This window comes from Mastacembelus armatus, chromosome 7 (genome assembly GCF_900324485.2).
Source record: "Mastacembelus armatus chromosome 7, fMasArm1.2, whole genome shotgun sequence".
NCBI lineage: Eukaryota > Metazoa > Chordata > Actinopteri > Synbranchiformes > Mastacembelidae > Mastacembelus > Mastacembelus armatus.
Genome location: NC_046639.1, coordinates 10,918,546 through 10,940,767, shown reverse-complemented (window position 1 = coordinate 10,940,767; position 22,222 = coordinate 10,918,546). Strand labels below are relative to the sequence as shown.

The following is a 22,222-nucleotide window of genomic DNA, read 5'->3' as shown; positions in this document are numbered from 1 at the left end:
AAAGAAATGTCACATCTGGCACTAATCATGAAGACCTCACGGCCCTGAGAAACAATGTTAAAATACTGTTGTAGCTACAAGAGTCTGATTCTGACCCCAACTGGATCCATCTGAAGCTCATCAGAACGATACAGGTTCACTGGACAATATATAACCTGATGATTCCTCCAGACAAGGAAGTGCACCTGCCTCACCTGTTGTGTCACAAGGCCTACTCTGAAGTGCACCATCCACAAATAAGCTGCCTCATAAATATGCAAGCTCCAGCACCTAATTTTTGATAAGAATTCGCAACTTTCCTGTGCTAAATCACCAAGACTATTTGGTTCATTCTTTGGATGGATAAGAATCGTTTGGACAGTTTGAAATGTACTGTAGGGGCATGTCAGCTTTGCTAAAATGAACGTCCTATACTTTCTCCTTCTGCCAGCCTGCCTGGCTGTCTGCTAAAAAACACTGTGCAGACTAATCTTTGTGCTCAGTTACCACCTAACCCACACCCAAATCCTCATTCCAATGCAACCAGGACATTTTTGAGGTAATGGATTTGCACTGGTGCAACTGAGAGTGGGTGAGTGCTTGTGTGTGTTGGGGGTTTGGGGCACACTGAATTTATTATGAAATTGAGAAAACAGTAAATGGGATTTCAGGGGATAATATTGCAGGCTGGATGGAAAAGCAATCTTGGGAACAACTAGGGATATATGTGATAAGGCTATCATACTGTAATAACAACACCTGCACACACACACATTTTAGAATAAATGATTAATGATTATCCAATTTTTTGGATATATGGTAAACAAAAATTGTGCACCACCAAAACAGAAGCAGCGTCTGGTGAACATGTCAACTAATTTAAACACAAAAGCAATCTGGAGAGCTAAGGGTCAGGCCTTACAATTACAATATCAGATAGTGACTTAGAGCATCATTATCAGTGTCTTACCTCAAAGTAGCAATTTCCCTTTGATAAAGGATGGCCAGCCACATAGCAACCCACCTCCTCAGAGTTCCCTTGGTAACTAAAGAGAAGAAATTACAGGTTAACAATAGGTCCAATTGCTGTATGCACAATCACATCTCTCAGGATGAACCTCATTTTTTGATCGGAAGCCTGTCAGGACTCCACCAGTATAATCACATGTGCAACCAAAGTGAGACAAAAATGTGCAATCATTATTAACAATGAAGACAGTGAAAGCAGAAAGTGAACTGTCAGAGAGATAAGTATTCAATACAGTATGGTAAATTTTGGAAATCTAAGAAGAGCTTGTTGAAAATAGATTGAAATTGTCTTGTAACAGGACTGAAATTGATCACAGAAATGTCACATATTTTGTAATAATATTGGACCACTCTCCTGGGAAACGTTTGCTGTAAGCAACTTACAATCCTGTTCTGCAGAATTGTAATATCTTTAAGTATCCATCCATCATCTTCCGCTTCCGCCGGGTCGTGAGGGCAGTAGCCTAAGCAGGGATACCCAGACTTCCTTTTCCCTGGACACTTCCTCCAGCTCTTCCGCTGGGACACTGAGGCATTCCCAGGCAGGCCGAGAGACATAGTCTCTCCAGCGTGTCCTGGGTCTTCCCTGGGGCCTCCACCAGGTGGGACGTGCCTGGAACACCAGTGAGGTGCCAAGGAGGCATCCGGAACAGATGCCCGAGCCACCTCAGCTGGCTCCTCTCGATGTGGAGGAGCAGCGGCTCTACTCCGAGCTCCTCCTGGGTGACCGAGCTCCTCACCCTCTCTCTAAGGGAGCGCCCGGCCACCCTGTGAAGGAAGCTCATTTCAGCCACTTGCATCCGAGACCTTGTCCTTTCAGTCATGACCCAAAGCTCATGGTTAATATCTTTAACATCTAAGTAATTTCTATTATGTAGATTATTATTATTATTATTATTATGTATTTATGTATGTATAGGAGGCTCATCTCACTGCGCTGCAGAACTGACAGGTTGAGAAGATCCTTTGTCCCCACAGCCATTAGATTGTATAATAGTAATTATTTGTAATTTATTATTATTAGTAGTAGTAGTTGTAATTGATATGTAATTGTTGATAGTAATTGATACCATTTATTAGTAATTGATGTTTATTGATATGTTATTTATGCTATTTATGTTATATGTTATTGATTTGAGTGCCTTCATCCGTTAATTATATTTCATATTTTATTTTGTATTTTATAGTGGAATCTCTGTTAAAGTTATTAGTTAAGAGCTACAGGACAATCTGAATTTCTCCAATGGGGATGAATAAAGTATCTGTCATGTCTGTCATGTCATGTCATGTCTTGTCATTATGTTCTTACTTTCATTTATGGTGATCTTATGTGACAAAGCATGCATGGTCTTTAGTTCTCTGAAAGTTACAGGAAAAAAAAAAAAGGTTCAAACTAGACTAATTATGGGTATATGACCTATGTAGGAAAAAAATGTGTCTTTCATGTTATCTTACCCTAAAACAGGCCACAACTGACAATCATTAAATGTTTGATTGTTTTAAATTAGTGTTTCTGAGAAAAGAAGCAGTTTGGATTTGGTCTGGTTTCCTAATGCAGACATCTCAAACCCCCTCTCTCCTCAGTGATATTAATCCCTTCACACACTTTCTCCAAATAGAACTATACAAAGTGAAAAGAAAAAACCAAGAGAAAACAGAGGGCACATAATATAATCAAGGAGTACATATTAGCACATTCTTTCATGGGCCAAAGGCCTCCTGGTTAGGAATATATCAATCTAAATGATTGATTGATATTGTACTATTTTCTTAGACAGATATGGCACATAACAATGACAATAAAAACTAGAAAATTGCATTTCTTGCGGAAGATGCGTGTGAATGCTGAAAGCTGAATGAAGCTTCCCAACAATGCTGAAAATGGCTGAAATGCATTTCTGAATAAGCTGAAAGCTGAAATGCAATGCTGAAGAATCCTGGAAGCTGAAATGTAAAACTGGAGTTGGAAGCTTAACTTAACTAAAAAAACTATTCAACATTGCTGAAAAGGCTGGAAAGAGAATCATATGATGTAGAAATTGCTAAAGAAAGTGTTAAACTAACATGAAAGAAGACAGTGTAGTGAACAAATGAAGAATTAAAGGATTTAATTATATGAGTTAAAGAAAAAAAGGGAAGAATGAAACAGCAAAAAAGTGAACTTGTAGAAAAACTGTATAGACAGAAACAATGTATAGTTTAAAAACTAATAAATATTGCTGAAAAAAAAGAAGGTTCCAAATTCTTTGGAACACTGCATTAACTTCCTGTAAATAACTGTAAACTTTTATTGTGAAAGTCTCACCATGTCCTGGTAGCAGACACCATGGCTGATACTGAAAATGGCCTCACTTGGTGCCTGAAGCTGTATGCCAATAGGCAACGTCCGTTTTAATATTGAGTTGCTGTTTCAGGGCTTTTCTGTTGAGAAAATGCTATTTTAGGGCTTTTATCTTGAAAGGACAAAGTCCTGCAGGAGACTCTTGGGACCTTTTATTAGAATCAGGACCTTATGTTGAATGTTCCTTATACTTTACAAAGATGTAATATCTTCCTATTAATGACTATAGACTTTTATTGTGAAAGTCCAAGCATGGCCTGCTGGGAGACGACATCTAGAAAAACCATTCAAATATCAAAATGTTCAGAGACGGTACAGAAGGCGGCGACTGGGGGGGCGGCACTGGAGGCGGCGAGGGATACTGGAAACTGCGGCGCTGGATAGGGCGGTAGTTGTGGGGGCGTGAGAGGAATCATGGCAGCGGAGACTTCGTTAAGGGACGACGACTCTCGGGCTGGTCCGTTACGATGGCGGCGATTCCGTCGCTGTCGTCGAGACGGCAGGTCAGGTGGCCGTCCTCCGAACCTCCTTGCCAGACGGGTACTGCGGAAGGAGTTTCGGTGGGAATCCCCGATGAGGAGGTCTGTCCAAAAAAGGTCCCAGTCCTCATCGTCGAGGCCCTCCCCGTCTGAATAGCAAAGGAGATCCCTTGGTTCTAATTGGTGCAGCGGAAATTCTGGATCCACGGGATACTCCGGCTCCTCGGGATACATCGGAGCCGGAGTATCCCGAGGAGCCGATGTATCCCGAGGACGATGAGGACTGGGACCTTTTTTGGACAGACCTCCTCATCGGGGATTCCCACCGAAACTCCTCGGGATACATCGGCTCCTCGAGATACATCGGTTCCTCGGACTACATCGGCTCCTCGGGATGCATCGGCTCCTCGGGATACTCCGGCTCCTCGGGATACTTCGGCTCCTCGGAATACTCCAGAAACCGGGAAGAAGGGAGAACGGGTGCGTCGGTGCACGGCGGCTTCAGGGTCCAGGGTCTTGCCTTAAGTTCCTGCCAGATGGCACGTGCCTCAGCCGGGGTTAGAGGCTGGGGAGCCATCTGGCGGAGCTGTGGTTGAGATGGCCGCGGAGACGGCTGTGGAAGGTTGAACCCCCCCCCCCCCCACCAAGTAGACGGCCCACCTGAATGGACCACCCCTCCAAGCAACCCCCCCCCCCCGAGGACACCACCCTCATGAGTTTTTGAATATGTTCAGGGGGTAAAATTTGACTGGTGACTCTAAATTGCCCATAGGAGTGAGTGTGAGTATGTGTGGTCTTTGTCTATATGTGGCCCTGTGATAGACTGGTGACCTGTCCAGGGTGTAAACCTCCCTTCCACCCGAAAGAGAGCTGGGATAGAGTATAGAAAATCGATGGGTAATAAACCCACAAGGTTTACTAATCATTAAAGTTACCCAAACCAGAGATAATCATACATTGTTTAACCTGCTCCAATAAAATAAATATGGTTGAATCCTTACCCAGGCAAGCTCAATAAGAGGCTAACCTGAATATGTCCCCATCGTTCTGCTCTGATAAAATAAATATGGTTGAATCCTTACCCAGGCAAGCTCAATAAGAGGCTAACCTGAGTATGTCCCCATCCTTCTGCAACCTCATGTATCGTTCCTGTGCAGGGCGTCCATCCCCAATATCATGGATCCGACGCCTCAAATTCAGGAAGCATCTGCGGTGTAGTACATTGATGTCATCCATCTGAATGAAGAAAATGGGTATTTTACAATTTAAATTCAATAGGCTATACAAGGCTTTCTGTCCTACCTGTTTTCTGCCTGAGCCTCAAAGGCTATAAACAGTTAAGAGGAAGATGAATCACAGCAGGGAACCAATGTGATTCTTCTGTTCAACACTTTCTTGAAGGTTTCTCGGCAGCGCATACTCTCAAACATTCTCAACATAAAGGCCATAATCAGGGCACTGAGGCAGGCTCAAAACATCAACATATATGTTTTTAGGTTGATACTGATCAGCTAACAGCTGAGCATATTAAGCAATACTGCATACTAGCCCACAAGCACATAGTGAGCAGCCCAGTGTTGTTGTTGTGGAATACATTTGACACTGCCCCTTGTTTCAAGCAAATTGTCACTGCCAACAGTAAGGTGTAAATTGTTATTTTTTTCAAAGCCCTATATATTCAATTAGAAATGAATTGTAACTTTTAGACAGAAAATGTGAATTACCTGAGGCTAGTGTGGAACTGTAACATTACTGATAGCTATAGCTTACAAGGCAGAGATATGTATCAAAACCCAGTAAAATAAAATTTAAATAGCCAAAAAAATCTGCTTCTTCATATTGGCTGCCCTGATTTCTAAAGATTGGTCTTGGCCATAGGCGACAGAAAAACCAGTATCGGTCAAACCCTAAAGAACAGAATTCAACAAAAGGCAAACTATGAAATTCAGTTTTAAAATATTACAGTGACAGGACAAATCCTGAAAGAATTTTTTAGAGGTGCAGCCAAAGATTTTTTTTATCATCAATTAATCTGCAGGTTTTTTTTTAAATAAATCATTTATAGTTTTCCCACAGATCACAGTGCCATCTTGAGATGTCTGGTTCATTTTTGATGTTTCACAGTATATACACAATACAGACACTATACTTATTTCAGACACACAAATTCTGTGGCAGTCTGTCGGTTAAAGATAATGCCACTATATTTGATTATTGTACATACATGGTGAAACATCAAAAATGAGGAAAATGGCCATTACAATTTTTGGAAACCCAAGGTGGTATTATCAAATGGTATATTTTTGTACAACCAAACATTTTAAAATATATGCATCACATCACAAAAACAATTGAAAGGTGGAAGCAGAGAATGTTATGTGTGTTATATGTTATGGCTAAAATAATATTTAATCTTATCTCAAATTAGTTGCTGATTATTTTTTGTCAACTGACTAATATATTAACTAATTGTTTCTGCTCTAGATCCGTTTGAAGAGTATACTGTTCATTTGGCACAGATTATATGTGTGGCACAATCTATTCATATGTTATCCTGAACTGGAGGTTTTAGTCTGTTTTAGTCTGTTTTATTCTACCATCTTGACTTACCGACAAGATGGCGACCGACAAGATGGCGTCCGACACAATCAGTGAGGCACCTACAACGCCACCAACACCAAGAACAACAACAACAACGCCAACACTACCTGACAATACCAACTTGGACAATGCCAATCTACTACTCCGTCTAGCAAACAATGAAATCACCAAATTAAAGCAGGAAATACGCCGCCTCTCTCACGATCTCCAACAGAAAGACTCCATACTGACTAGCTTCAGGGACATTGCCCTCGAGCAGTCGAGGAAGATCTCCACACTTACCTTCACTCTCCAGGACACTGCCCCATGGGACCCGTCAACCTGTCCACGACCCTCCTCCTCTTCTACACCATGTCTTCGGTCCTCCTGGACCGAGGTTGCGGTTCGTGGGCGGAAAAAATATCACCATGGGTCTCCGCGTCCCTCCCTAGACGTCTCCAATCAATTTGCACCTCTGTCTTCTGCCACTCTGGACCTACATACTGTCTCATCCGCCAATCACGTACCGGATCGTTCCGCTCCGGTATCCCAACAACACCCGTCACCCGCCAATGTCGTTCGGTGCCATCACCTGCTCTCGCTCCCCTCTGACGACACCCGCTGCCCCCGCCTTAGTCCAAGTGCTCCTCGCGTAGCCCGTTGCCCCGGCGGAAAACAGTCTCCTTCCCGCTCAGCTACTACATCAGTGCGCCGTAGGATCCTTCGCGAGGCCGTGCTCAGGCACACTCACGGGCTCCCTAGCTACGGACCAACCGAACTGCTGCCTCCATCTTCCACCTCAGCACCTGATGTCACCGCCCCGCCTCCCCGCCAGTCAGCAAGACGACATGACTCAAACGGCCAACTACTGGCGTCTTCTCCACGCCCCCTTTTTCCCCCAAAAACGTTAATCATCGGAGACTCAATTATAAGGAAGGTACGCTTTTTCAACGCCACTACTCACTGTTTCCCTGGAGCTACGGCCTCAGACATCTTGGCCATGCTTCCTGGATTACTGCCAACACTTCCGTCTTCCATCATTAGAATGATTGTTCATATTGGAACTTGTGACACGTTACTCCACCAGTCTGAACTAACTAAAAAGGATTTTCTCTCTCTCCTCCACCTCCTAAGCAACTGTGGTAAGACTATTTTCATGTCTGGTCCCATCCCCACGTTTGGAAGAGGCTCTGGCCGCTTCAGTAGAATCCTCAGTCTCAACACCTGGCTCAAGTCTGTCTCCCTGTCCTACAATCTCCAATTCATCGACAACTTCAACCTCTTCTGGAACCGACCTGCCTTCTTTGCAGGAGATGGTCTGCATCCTAACTGCCTGGGCTCCCATATACTTTCCACCAACATTCAACATGCAGTTCACTGTACCCCACACGCTAACACTGGACAGCCTGTCCATTTTGTCCCACAAGACTGACTATCTGACTCCATACTACCAATCCCCTCCATCTGGTAATCCTCCCGACCTCAGCCGAGGAAACCAGGTATACGCCTGATCAACCACTCTGTTCTAGCTAACATCCCCAGATACATGGACTCTACACCTTTCCATAACACTCATTTTGGGCTACTTAACATTCGCTCCCTCTCTCAAAAAGCATCCCTCATCTTTGACATTATTCTAAAACACAATCTCGACATCCTGTGCTTAACTGAAACCTGGCAGCAGCCCAACGACTTCACTGAACTTAATCAATCTATTCCTCCTGGTTTCACATATCTCACCCATCCACGCCTCTCGGGACGCGGTGGCGGCCTCGCCATACTGTTCAACCTTAAATACAAAATATCCATCAACCCCACCTTTCAGTTCTTTGAAGCTCTCATAGCACGTATTCACGGTCACACACCAACCTTCTTGGCCACTATCTACCGCCCACCAAAACCTAACCCGACCTTCCTGGATGAACTGTCTGACCTCTTAGCTAACCTCATCTCTCTGTCAGCCAACATAATTCTTCTTGGTGATTTTAACATCCACTTCGACAATCCCAACAACACCACAACAAAAGACTTCATTTCCTGTCTGGACAGCTTTGGGCTCCAACAATACATCACCTCCCCAACACATTCTCTAGGCCACACCCTCGACTTAGTCTGCTGCTCTGGCGTCACAGCTCAGTCATGTTCTACCCTCGACACCTCCGTCTCCGACCACAAACTAGTCTGCTTTAACTCCAAACTACCTATCTTCAAAACCCACCTCTCCCGCACCATCACCTTCCGTAGCTTAAAGAACATCGACCTCCCCTCCTTCACTGCTGCTCTCAACAACCTTTCATGTACTAATTATACACCGTCCCTGTCCAACATGTTATCCAATTTCAACCATGAGATACGAAATCTACTCGACACCTTCGCCCCACTCAAAACTAGATCTGTATCCTTTACGCACTCTGCTCCATGGTACACCCCCGAACTCCGCCTCCTCAAAATCCAAGCCCGTCGCCTTGAACTTCTCTTCAAAAAAACCGGTTCATCCACCCACAAGGACTTATACCTAAACCACATACTGAAGTACAAGCAAACCATTACTCAAACAAAATCTGACTTCTATGCCTCTCTTATTGTATCTGCCTCTGGCTCCACGCGTTCCCTCTTCTCCACTGTCAAAAATTTATTGGGCCCTCCCGATACTCCTCTCTTCCCCTCACTCTCCACCACCTTGTGCAATAACTTCCTGGATTTCTTCTCATCAAAAATCGAAAATATACACCAGCAATTTCCCCCCATCTGTGACACTGCGAACTGCCTCCACAGTGCCCTACCCTGTCTATCAGTATCCTCCCTGCTTTCGAGTTTTATCATTCCACCCACCACGGTTATCTCTTCCCTGATCCTCAAATCCAAACTCTCAACCTGCAAACTTGACCCCTTACCTACCAACCTCGTCAAGCTCTGTCTCCCCTCTATCCTTCCTCATCTTACCCACATTATTCACACTTCCCTCAGTTCTGGTATCGTACCCCCATCACTCAAGACAGCCATCATCACACCAATCCTAAAAAAACCTGGTCTCGATCCTGCGAACCTTAACAACTTCCGCCCTATCTCCAATCTCCCGTTCCTCTCTAAAATTCTTGAAAAAGTTGTCCACCACCAGGTCCATACCCACCTTGCCGCCAATAGCCTATACGAACACTTTCAATCTGGTTTCCGCCATCTTCACAGCACTGAAACTGCCCTGGTCAAAATCACCAACGACCTCCTAGTAGCTGCAGACTCTGACCTTGTCTCCATCCTCATCCTCCTTGACCTAACTGCAGCTTTTGACACCATCTCGCACAATATTCTCCTCCATCGCCTTGCTTCCATCGGCATAGCCCGGCTCGGTCCTCTCATGGTTCACCTCCTACTTCTCTGACCGCACCCAGTCCGTCCATCTCCAGAACTTCCACTCCCAGCCCTCTACTGTCAGTTGTGGCGTGCCCCAGGGCTCTGTCCTGGGGCCCCTCCTCTTCATTATTTATCTCCTTCCTCTCGGACATATCTTTAGGCAACATAACATCAATTTCCACTGTTATGCAGACGACACCCAGCTCTACCTCTCTGCTGCTCCATATTCTACCCTCCCCCCTCCCTCCCTCCTTACCTGCTTACATAATATCAAATCCTGGTTCACCCATAACTTTTTGAAACTCAACCCCAACAAAACTGAAATTCTCCTCGGGGGCACCAAATCCACCCTCTCTAAAACCAGCACCTTCTCCATTCTAATTGACAACAATACTGTCCTCCCCTCCCCCCAAGTTAAAAGCCTGGGTGTCATCCTAGACGGTACTCTCTCCTTCACTCAGCATATCTATACCACTACCCGGTCGGCCTACTCCCATCTCCGTAACATAAACCGCATCCGTTCTTCACTCACCATTGATAGTACGGCCATACTTGTTAATGCCTTTGTCACCTCTCGTTTGGATTACTGTAACTCACTCCTCACTGGTCTACCTCTCAAATCACTTCATAAACTTCAACTTGTCCAGAACTCTTACCCCTGTCCTTAAACAACTTCACTGGCTCCCTGTGTCCTTCCGTATAAACTATAAAATCCTCCTTCTCACCTACAAAGCCCTCCACTCTATTGCCCCACCATACATCACTGATCTACTTCATATCTATTCTCCGCCTCGTACTCTCCGCTCCTCCAGTTCCACTCTCCTCTGCACCCCTACAGTGCGCCTGGCCACCATGGGCGCTAGATCCTTCAGCCACACTGCGCCCCGCCTTTGGAACATTCTCCCTCATCGCATCCGGTCGTCTCCGGACTTATCAACTTTTAAATCATCACTCAAAACGTATCTGTTCCGTATAGCGTTTTCCACCTAACTCTCTTAACTTCTCAAAGCAGCCCGTGATGTTCTACCACCCTCCACCTATTTCATATTGTCTCATATTGTTTCATATTTGTTGTTCTGTCATCTGGGTTTCTGTGTTTCAATTTGCTTTTGCTGTACATCGCCCACTTCCTGGATGTTCTGCACTTTTGCCTTTACATTCTGGCCCTCTATTTATGCATTGTTATTGTTGTTTTAATGCACTCTATGTATTTCATGCTGTATGCTTCCTTTTTCTCTCTGTAAGGTGACCTTGAGAGTTTGAAAGGCGCCATGAAATAAAATGTAATATTATTATTATTATTATTTCAATTGAGTCTTTGCATATTGTTTTGTTTCCATTTTAATGTCCTTTCTGGTTAATGTAAAGAACTTACAGTGCCTTGCAAAAGTATTCACCTGCCTTTGCCTTTTTCCTGTTATGTTACCTTACAACCTGGAATGAAATGGATTGATTTATAAATGATTTATATTTGATTTACACAACATGCTTACAACAGTTAAGATGCAAAATATTTTTATTGTGAAGCAAACAAAAATAAAACAAAAAACTTGGGTGTGCTTAACTGTTCACCCTCTCAAAGTTAATACGTTGTAGAGACACCTTTTGCAGTTCCAGCTGCAAGTCTCTTTGGATATGTCTGAATGAGCTTAGCACATCCAGCCACTGGGATTTGTGACCATTCTTCCAGGAAAAACTGCTCCAGCTCCTTCAATTTATATGGATTCCGCTGGTGTACAGCAGTCTTAAGTCAGATCACAGATTCTCTATTGGAATAAGCTCTGGGCTTCGACTGGGCTATCCCAGCACATTTAAATGTTTCTTTCTAAACCAAGTGATGTTGCTTTAGCAGTGTGTTTAGGGTCCCTGCTGGAAGTTGAACCTTCTTCCCAGTTTTGTCCCTAACCTGTTTGAAGTGCTCCTTGAAGAGTTTGCTTATGCTTCTCAGAGCAGGTATAATGAGATGACGTGATACTTGATGTGAGACTGCAGACAGTTGGATTTTAATGTACAGTGGGTACGGAAAGTATTCAGACCCCTTTAAATTTTTCACTCTTTGTGTCATTGCAGCCATTTGCCAAAATCAAAAAAGTTCATTTTATTTCTCATTAATTTACACTCAGCACCCCATCTTGACAGAAAAAAACAGAAATGTGGAAATTTTTGCAAATTTATTAAAAAAGAAAAACTGAAATATCACATGCTCATAAGTATTCAGACCCTTTGCAGTGACACTCATATTTAACTCACATGCTGTCCATTTCTTCTGATCCTCCTTGAGATGGTTCTGCTCCTTCATTGGAGTCCTGCTGTGTTTAATTAAACTGATTGGACTTGATTAGGAAAGGCACACACCTGTCTATATAAGACCTTACAGCTCACAGTGCATGTCAGAGCAAATGAGAATCATGAGGTCGAAGGAACGGCCCAAGGAGCTCAGAGACAGAATTGTGGCAAGGCACAGATCTGGCCAAGGTTACAAAAGAATTTCTGCAGCACTCAAGGTTCCTAAGAGTTCAGTGGCCTCCATAATCCTCAAATGGAAAAAGTTTGAACGACCAGAACTCTTCCTAGACCTGGCCGTCCAGCCAAACTGAGCAATCGTGGGAGAAGAGCCTTGGTGAGAGAGGTAAAGAAGAACCCAATGATCACTGTGGCTGAGCTCAAGAAATGCAGTAGGGAGATAGGAGAAAGTTCCACAAAGTCAACGATCACTGCAGGCACTTTATGGCAGAGTGGCCCGACGGAAGCATCTCCTCAGTGCATGAAAGCCCGCATAGAGTTTGCCAAAAAACACATGAAGGACTCCCAGACTATGAGAAATAAGATTCTCTGGTCTGATGAGACCAAGATTGAACTTTTTGGCGTTAATTCTAAGCAGTATGTGTGGAGAAAACCAGGCACTGCTCATCACCTGCCCATTACAACCCCTACAGTGAAACATGGTGGTGGGAGCATCATGTTGTGGGGGTGTTTTTCAGCTGCAGGGACAGGATGACTGGTTGCAATTGAAGGAAAGATGAATGCGACCAAGTACAGAGATATCCTGGAAGAAAACCTCTTCCAGTGCTCAGGACCTCAGACTGGGCCGAAGGTTCACCTTTCAACAGGACAATGACCCTAAGCACACAGCTAAAATAACAAAGGAGTGGCTTCGGAACAACTCTGTGACCGTTCTTGACTGGCCCAGCCAGAGCCCTGACCTAAACCCAATTGAGCATCTCTGGAGAGACCTGAAAATGGCTGTCCACCAACGTTCACCATCCAACCTGACAGAACTGGAGAGGATCTGCAGGGAAGAATGGCAGAGGATCTCCAAATCCAGGTGTGAGACACTTGTTGCATCATTCCCAAGAAGACTCATGGCTGTACTAGCTCAAAAGGGTGCTTCTACTCAATACTGAGCACAGGGTCTGAATACTTATGACCGTGTGATATTTCAGTTTTTCTTTTTTAATAAATTTGCAAAAATGTCTACATTTGTTTTTTTCTGTCAAGATGGGGTGCAAAGTGTACATTGAGAAATAAAATGAACTTTTTTGATTTTGGCAAATGGCTGCAATGACACAAAGAGTGAAAAATTTAAAGGGGTCTGAATACTTTCCGTACCCACTGTATGTGACCTCTTATGAAATTGGTAGCACCAGAACTTATTTAGGAGCTTCATAGCAAAGGGAGTGAATACAAATGCACACACCAATTTTCAGTTTTCTATTTTTTAATTATCTAAGTTTTATTTTATTTTACTTCATGACCTCGGACTATTTTGTGTAGCCAAATAAAAATCAATTTAAATTCCAGGTTGTTATGCAACAAAATAGGAAAAAGGCAACAGGGGGTTAATACTTTAGCAAGGCACTGTATTGCATTATCGTTTAAAAGTACTACACAAACAAAGTTACACTGCCCCACACCGGAAAATTTGGTGCCATTTTAAAGCCAAAGGTGATCACACTAAAAAACATTAGGGCTGTTGTCTCTAGTGCACTTCACACAAAGGCAAATAATAAAAGTACTTATGGTATACCGTTTGAAAACATCCTTGCTTTACGGGTTTATTTTCTTCAGTGATGCCGTGCTGGGATAATGTTATAACGCTGTTTCATTTATTTTGGATGGAAAGGTCATTCAGTGACGTCATCCGTTGTCGTAAGCTAACAGTAAGGACCGCTACTTTACAGTCTGACTAAATTCAGGTGTTTTGTGTTGTGGTAGAAGAATATATTCGCCCAACGTTCACATAAAAATGTGGCCGCGGCGCGCCATTGTTTACATCCAGCTGACAACACAGCAACTCACAACCTGCTACTGTGCTAAAAGCTAATTGCAGTCAAGTCTGCATGTTCGCTCCGATGTGTTACAGCTGCTATTTTAAACGGCGATTATATGCAGCTTGGTCCCAATAACAGTTCAAAATAGTAAGCAGCCAACTACCAATCCGTCAGCTGATGAAGAGACTATGGGTTAGCGCCATAAGTGGCTAATATGATAGCTCCTTTACTTTAGGCTGAGGTCTGCTGTTTGACAAACCAAGTGAGAAGAACATGCTTTATTGTAGGTTTCATTACCGATTTGTCAGTCGCTTACCTGTTATCTAAGAGGCTAACACGTTAGAAACTCATTTTGCCCATCAGCTATCAATATCTTCACAGAAAAACTTTGAAAACTAGAGTTCGGCGCTTCCCAATGACGTAATACTGCAAGAAACTAAATGTCCAACCGCAGCGAGTTTTAAGAAATATTGACAGAAATTCAGCCAATCATGTAAGTGTGTGTCTGCGCATCTGTGTGTGTACGTTATTTACTGTATTGTGGGGACAAGGCATGCCCCCCCCCCCCCCCCCCCCCCCCCCCAAGTGTGTAGGAAGGGAATGCAAGTCAATATGATGTCATTTGATGAGATAGCCAAAAGTCTAATATGCCACATTTATCCTAATGCAGTCTTTATAGCCTACTGAAGACAGGTGATATGGAGAATGGAAATAACTTAATAACTGGTCCACATCATAATAAATTCTCTAGCAAGCACACCACCCACTCTTTTATTGGCAATACATGTCTGGTGAGTATCATAGTACAATCTGTATTTTTCCCTCTGCTGACAGTGTTTATGATTATGATTTGAAATATTACTACTACTGTAGGCAGGTGATCAGCATAACTGGGCTGAGACTAACAAGGGATTATTTTTGTTAAGGATTCCTTTGCAGCCCTGTGATGGACTGGTGACCTGTCCTAGGATTTACCCCTGCCTTTCACTCAAAGAGAGCTGGGATTGGTTCCTGCTGATCCCTGTGACCCTCTAAATAGGAATACGTAGGTTTTGATAATGGATGATGGATGGATTAATTTGCAGATTGCAGAAGATATCAGTAAATATCAGTAAATAGTGAGACTAAAGTGACACTTTCAGCATGCTTGTTTTGTCTAAACCTAAAAAAATTAATGTATCCGATTAGGAAGACGAAGTTGGAACTATGAAATTTAACATTTTACATGAAACATTACTTAAATGATTATCAAAAAGCTCTACTTGTATTTACTGTTGGATAGTAATTTGTAAAAAAAAAAAAGATTCTTATCTTACATGTATTTTATATGTCTTGTTTGCAGAAATCAATCAAATTAATATACAATATAAATTGTAACCCCAGATAAATGTAGTGGAGTAGAAAGTGCAACATTTCACTCTCACATATAATCGAGTAGAAGTGGCATGATAAAAATGCTGAAGTAAAGTAAAAATACCTAAAATTTGTTCTCACATACAGTACTTAAGTAAATGTCCCTAATTACATCCCACCACTGGTATTGTCCCATCACAAGGCTGAGCTCTGTTTATTGACGTGGCAGTAGAGAGACTTTCTGAGCCAATTGTGAGAGACCTGAGCTGTGGAGGCAGTGCAGAGGAAGAAACTGAAAAAGAAATTGTGTGGCTGCATGGAGGAGCTAAAATGCATACTCCAGGGCAGTGTAGTTAAGAGAGCTCTTGTTGGTCTGGTGTGGCTTTTGGAACATTCCCCTGAAATGTGGAAACAGACTAGTCCTGTTGCTCACAAGCTGGTGGAAACAAAAGATATCAGGTGATTTCTGCCCTTCTTGCCAAGATTCATCAGAGTAACAGGCTGCTGATTGCACGGCAGATTTTGGCCTCAGCAAGTACAGGCCATTGGGTATGTCTGTGTGCTGTGTCATGCCTGTACCACTGCTGCAGGGGCCAGTGACCAGTGCTAGGCACACTGCCCAAACAAAGTACATTTTGTTCATAACCAGATGTCAAAAGTAGGACTGCATTATCAATTACTTACTTAGTTATTTGCTCAATTAATTAATTGTTTGCCCTATAAGACAGATTGAAAAAAATATTGATTGAAAAAGCACATCACAATATCTTAAGGAATAAAGTCAACAGTCCAACACAAGCAGCTCCTCCCTTTACTGCAATTTAAGACCAAATAAAGAAGCAAATTCTCATATTTTAGAAACTGGAACCATCAAATGTATGGTATTTCATAGTTGACAACAGATTCTTTTTCAATCAATTAATTGACAAAGCATTGCAGCTCATTGATATCTAAATTTTGTTTATGCTCAGTGAAATTCTCATTTACACATTGACAGTGTGTTCATGTTACATCTGTCCACAGAGCAGCCATGGCAGCAAGGTAATTTCAGATAAAACAGGAGACAGTGGACTCTAGATAAGAAAGGAATTCCTAAACACTCCACCTACCACCAGCCTCTACCAAGCATGTTCATGTGCAGGCTATTTACTCTTCTTTCAGTTTCTCCTTGTATACACACTGTAGGTGCACTCTATGCATTAACAATAATATTTTTATCTGCAGTACCTGTACTGCACTGCACTGTACTGTATCTGTACTACCCATATGCTACAAGGGTAGTAGGGCATCATAAGTAGCAAAGTTATTTCTTGCATCTGTTTTGAAGCGTAAAATCACCAATTTGGCCAAGTAACCTGTATTCATCAGAATACCTTACGGGATTGTACACACAACATGTTTATCATGTCTGGAATGGATTGCATTATTCCTTCACAAGTGACTCCTCCTCTTCAATTATCCAGATCATTGCTCTTCCAAAAGTAATTTTATCAGTATGTTGCACTTCTGTTTGGTAATGTACTAACAGTTCTCAAGTAGATTCAGGAGATTACAGATTTAATTTGTTGATGGTTTTGTTCCGCATCCAACCCATTAATACAGTATTCTCTGAACTTTGATATAATGAGAAACTATTAAACTATAAACTATATAGAATCTATAGGTGTGAAACTCTCCCATTACATGTTATCTTATAACCGCTTGCAGAATTCAGACAGGAGAAAACAAACAGCTGTGCATTTGTTGTAACAAGTGACACTGTAGCAGGAATGCTGATATAGGCACATATGCATATGTATTTGTTACCATGGCAAATATTATTCTAGAAAGGTCTATGGTACTGGAAGGAATTTAGAAACAGCTGAACGTTTATGTTTAATGCATGTATAATATGGAGAATGAGTGTAAAAGCAAGGGCTAGATGTATGTGTTATAACAGGAAAGGGTGGGGAGAGTTTGATAATTTCTGAAAAGAATATAATCTACCCCACAGTTGCTCTCTCCTTCCCTGCCACCTCCGTTTCTGTCTCTCTGAGTCCCAGCCCCTGAAGGTGTCATAACTGTGCTATGTCTCTCTCTCTCCCCTTCTCTGTCTCTCTCCCTCCTCTCTCACTCGCTCTCACTCACTCGCTCGCTCGCTCGCTCACTCACTCACTCACTCACTCACTCACTCACTCACTCACTCACTCACTTACTCACTCACTCACTCAGTCACTCACGCTCTATCACCGCCTTTCAGATCTTTAAAAGCTGGTGCTTTGCTGTGTCTCTTTCTATCTCCATTTGTCTCCTCTGGCACTGCAGGGGACTCAACCAGCAAAGCAACAAGAAAAGCTACTGTATAGAAACGGGAAGAAGACTGAGGAAAGGGAAGAGAAAGGGAGATAGTGAGAGCGAAATATACATCCAGAAATAGCATCAGCCACATTTAACCTACAGAGAGTGTGTGGGGAACCTTAGACGTGGACAGAAAATGTCTCTGCTTTCTAACTTAACAACTATTGTTTTGGTGCTGATTGTTCATTGCGGATCATGGACTGGGGCAAACCGCTTGGGCCCCTTCAAGGTATGTCCCTCCTGCAGAGATCCATCAGGGGCCGGTCGGCCCCCTAGGGACCATAATGCTGCCGGCAGCACATCGGTGTTGGCCCAGGGAGAGCCCTGTGGTGTGTACACACTGAGCTGTGCCAAGGGGCTCCGATGTGTTCCCCCACCACGGGAGCACAGTCCCCTCCAGGCTCTATTGCAGGGAAGGGGCGTTTGCGCCAAGCACAGCAGGACTAATCCCACTGAGAGGCCCCACCCTACAGGTAGGATGCTGTATACATATACACACGTGCATTAAATCATGTATTCACATATACATGCATGCACTTATAGATGCACACAGACACATACGGCAAGTAGACTGAAATGTGCAGTGGTTTATTGAGGCTATTGTAATAGGATGAACACAGTATTGTATATAAAATGAGCATCCTGTATTTCTGTAAATTACATGTGGTGCTGTGTCACTCACCAACAAAAAGAAAAGCTAATTAGTGTGTGACATTTACACCTGGGCACATTTTAAGCACCACAGCTGAACTGGTAAAGCTCTAGCATCTAATACTGCTCTGCAGTGCCTCTGGATTCACTGTAATTAAAATGATATTTGTCTTTACAGTCCTTTTGTTAATCTTAAATTATGTAGAAATCACTAAAAGCACTGGAGTTTTCGCTGAATCACATGTGGGATGATGTGACATTATTTAAGTTTAGATTCCTATGTCTGCATTTGTTTGATTTATGCAGTGTTCTTTCACAGGATGCATGACAGTGATCTGTAGAGAATTCAGAATGAATGCAAACTGTCACAGTGTCACCTACAGCCTGATTAAATAGCTTTTTATTGCAGTGATCTCCATCTACTGTTCAAACAGAGATACTGCAGTTAGCTATCTTAATATGAAATGTACTGGTGGAAATTAGGTCTCACATTCAGCGACCACCCCGAATAGATCTCATTTGTGTCTCGGCTTAGCAAGCTTCTGTAAAAAGATGCAAAGATGTACAACACAAACATTTTAGGGTGTATATATTGCAAAATATGACACGGGATGTAGGCTGATGCTAATGACTAAGATGCTTTAATGTGTCATTTTCTCTCAGGTCCACATCCCTCACACAGTGGTGACATTGAAAAAGTAAGTTTATGCTTTTATTTTACAATTTTGTATGTATGTATGAAGGATTTTATAAAATATGACTCCATTAATGCACATCAAATGTAATGGAAAGGGCTCTATATCAAGCTGCTTTGCAGCTTATAGAGTTATTACCACACATCCTGAGCTGTATGGTGTGTTGCAGTGGCATGTACACTGCTCTGAAGCCATGCATTATGGTGCATGATGTGTGTGCTGCTATGCGGCAGACCTAATTGAGCATAATGTGAATGGGGAAAGTTTCAGTCAGCTGCAGCTGCCACAAATGTTTCACTTTGCGAGCCAGCTAATGTTCATATTAACAAGTCACATAAATTTTGATCATATTTTCACTTCCAGAGTTTCATTTCACAAAGTGAAAAATGCAGTCACTTCAAACCCTTCAGTGACCTGAAAAACGAAAGCATTGTGTAACAATATGGTTATATAATGTTATACAATATGTGACATTTGATATATGTAAATATACATATTCAGTGCTCCTGGCTTTAGTGCTGCATCACTGTAGGTATTCATCCGTACTTCACATTGACATATGATCAAAGAGCATTTCTGCCAACATAGTCATCTAAGGGGTGATAGCAGTTTCTCACTGCCACCCTTTAATGTACACAGGTCCAGTTGCTTTGCCTCTGGTGATGTTTAAAGTCATTCTCTGCATTGCTATTTTCAGGCACCCTGCCGCAAGCTGCTCAATAGTGTCCTGAGGGGTCTCGAACTGACAATCTTCTTGTCTGACCGTGACATTTACATACCCAACTGTGACACTCGTGGCTACTACAGGAAAAAGCAGGTAGAGTTTTACAGTCACCTCAGGCATCATAAAAAAATACTAAGACTGTAGGCTATTAGATTTTATGTGATGTGAAAGTGGGTCTGTGCTGCTCTGACTTTATGTGATTGATTATATTTCTGAAAGTCAGAGCTGCACGCCACTGCAGATTTCTATTCTGTGTATCCACTGATTTGCCTCTGACCACAGGGGCTGAGACTAATTGACACTTCTCTCTATGAGCTTTTCAGCTTTTGGCTTAGAGAATCAGTACTGCGCTATGATGACATATCATTTTCTCTCTCTTCCTCTCTCACTACCTTATCCCCGCCCTCCTTTCCCTTTCAAAATCTCCCTCTCTATGTTGTAAACCCGCACAGTGCCGCTCGTCCAAGGGCATGCAGCGTGGCCATTGCTGGTGCGTGGATGAGGTCGGCACATCCATCCCCTCACGTGCCAGAGAAGATGGTACTTTACCTTGCGATGGGGAGTGAGGGAAGAGCCTGTCCTATTGTTCTGAGCCAGGAGGAAGAAGAGAAGGAGGTGGAGGTGGAGGAACAGGAGGACAGGGAGAGGGGGTGGCTTTAGCATATGCTAGACACTGCCTGGACAGGAGTTAGCAGGGATAAACCACTTGCTATGGAAAAACACACACCAGTTAACGTTCGCATCCTCTCTAGTAGCAAGACATACAGTCTCTCACAGTCCAGCAGCAGCAACAATAACATCTGCCTAAATGTTTAACAGTTGCAGCAATTTCCTCTGCGGCATCTGGTGGCATGCTGCATGCTCACATTAATGCTCTGTGAACTGCCTCAGTGATCCAAGCTGTATTAGTCCAAATGATCTCTATATTCCCTGGCTCTTGTCCTGGCTTTCTGGTAGATTTTTTAATTTTCCTCTTTACTTTAGGATAGCTGACACTGCCTGTGTTTGTTCTGATCTCAGTGGGCTGAAATACTGTTACACAGGTGACACAAATGTTTGAAAAATGTGTCTCCCTCACCATCCTCTGTCCCTGTCTCCAAAGACACTGATATCAACATACCTTAACTGACAGAATATTTCTTTTCAATTAATTTATTTTTGAGTATGTATTTCTATTAAGTACTGCTTGAGTCTTAACAGTATCTTATATATATGTCACATTAGAGAAAATAGTTATACAAATACGATCCTGAATGATTCTGTTGATTTTATTTGTTAGAATGCATTCTGACAGCTTATCAATTAATTGTTTGTATATATGTTGAAATTATGTGATCAACTGTGTGTTCTGAAGAGGCAGAAAAAAAGCTTACGGCTGTTACCCTTTTCAAAAAGTTGTAAGGCATATTTTTATACACGTCAATATAATATTTTATATATAAATTGTTGGTTTATTTAATGAACTACAGTACAATGCCATGTATTTTTATATTGTCAGCAGTTTCTTATTTAAAGAAAGAGATTCCTTTATTTCATGTTAGGGGATGTATTGTGCTTCAGAGGCACCTTTATGTCAAACCTCCTCACATTCATCAGAGCGCTATTCTATTAACTGCTGTACATCTTATGATTATATCTCAAGTTTTTAATTTCCTTATTATTTATGCTTTGTTTGAGAATTGAAAATGCTCATATTACCATTATATTTTATTATGGCAAATAAAGATATAAATTCTGATTTTGGTAGAGGAAAAAGATCAGATTTCTTACTGTTATAGTATGTCTTTCCCAAGTCCTTGCAAAAGTCATGAAATGGTGTGCTATTAAAGTGTGATTAGAATTTATCTGTTTTTGACCAATCTTGTTGTGCCGTTGTGTGTGCCGTGATGATAGGTCCATACACAAAGGATTTGCAACGCTGAAAATAAAACATAATGATAATAAAATGGAGAAGAATTAAAATATATTAATATAACAACAGGTGTTGGGTGATTTTTGTTTATGAAATGCACTTAAAGGAGTATTGATAATGTTAGATGATTAGGGTACTTGGTTCTTAATGTTTTGTTGATAAAGATGAGAAGAGTCATGACAAAGATCATTATAATAATTATGAGGATGGTAAGTTTTTTATCCAAGAGCCTCACTGAGATTAACAGAGTTCTTCAAGCATATCCTGGCCAAAATACACAGAAAAAGTTGCAACAATTATAACACAAATAACAGAAAATATGCCATATAAACTAGTGGTGCAAATCAAGTACATTTGTTTAAGTTGTACTTTGAAATGCTTGTACTTCACTTGAATACTATACTCTGCTGTGCTACATTTAAAAAGCAAATGTTGAACTTTCTCTATTATGTTTATTCAGCAGCAACAATCAATGGCCATGTCTGGACTACAGGTTAATATTTTACATACAAACCATCCA

The 22,222-nt window shown here is 42.1% G+C and overlaps 2 protein-coding genes across 3 annotated transcripts in view; one reads left to right on the top strand and one right to left on the bottom strand.

Annotated features, from left to right (window-relative positions):
• spryd3 (SPRY domain containing 3) overlaps window positions 1-14,476 on the bottom strand; it is a 67,651-nt gene extending 53,175 nt beyond the window's left edge. For both annotated transcript variants that reach the window (XM_026332713.2, XM_026332714.2), the window contains exons 1-3: window positions 14,347-14,476; window positions 4,937-5,064; window positions 950-1,025 (exon numbers count right to left, since the gene is read on the bottom strand). In XM_026332713.2, the coding sequence (XP_026188498.1) occupies window positions 950-1,025; window positions 4,937-5,064 (204 nt within the window). In that variant the 5' untranslated portion in view covers window positions 14,347-14,476. The remainder of the gene's footprint in view (window positions 1-949; window positions 1,026-4,936; window positions 5,065-14,346) is intronic.
• Window positions 14,477-17,594: 3,118 nt separating this feature from the next.
• igfbp6b (insulin-like growth factor binding protein 6b) lies at window positions 17,595-21,638 on the top strand. The gene is made up of 4 exons (XM_026332751.1): window positions 17,595-18,193; window positions 19,035-19,069; window positions 19,764-19,883; window positions 20,243-21,638. The coding sequence occupies exons 1-4, from the start codon at window positions 17,857-17,859 to the stop codon at window positions 20,354-20,356; spliced, it is 606 nt and encodes a 201-aa protein (XP_026188536.1). The 5' UTR covers window positions 17,595-17,856; the 3' UTR covers window positions 20,357-21,638.
• The last annotated feature ends 584 nt before the right edge of the window (window positions 21,639-22,222 follow it).

Bases quoted from the DNA above. Each gene is read 5' to 3' on its own strand.
- igfbp6b (XM_026332751.1), top strand. From the start codon at position 17,857: ATGTCTCTGCTTTCTAACTTAACAACTATTGTTTTGGTGCTGATTGTT. The intron at 19,070-19,763 runs GTAAGTTTATGC...TGCTATTTTCAG, and splicing joins ACAGTGGTGACATTGAAAAA to GCACCCTGCCGCAAGCTGCT. The intron at 19,884-20,242 runs GTAGAGTTTTAC...AAACCCGCACAG, and splicing joins GCTACTACAGGAAAAAGCAG to TGCCGCTCGTCCAAGGGCAT.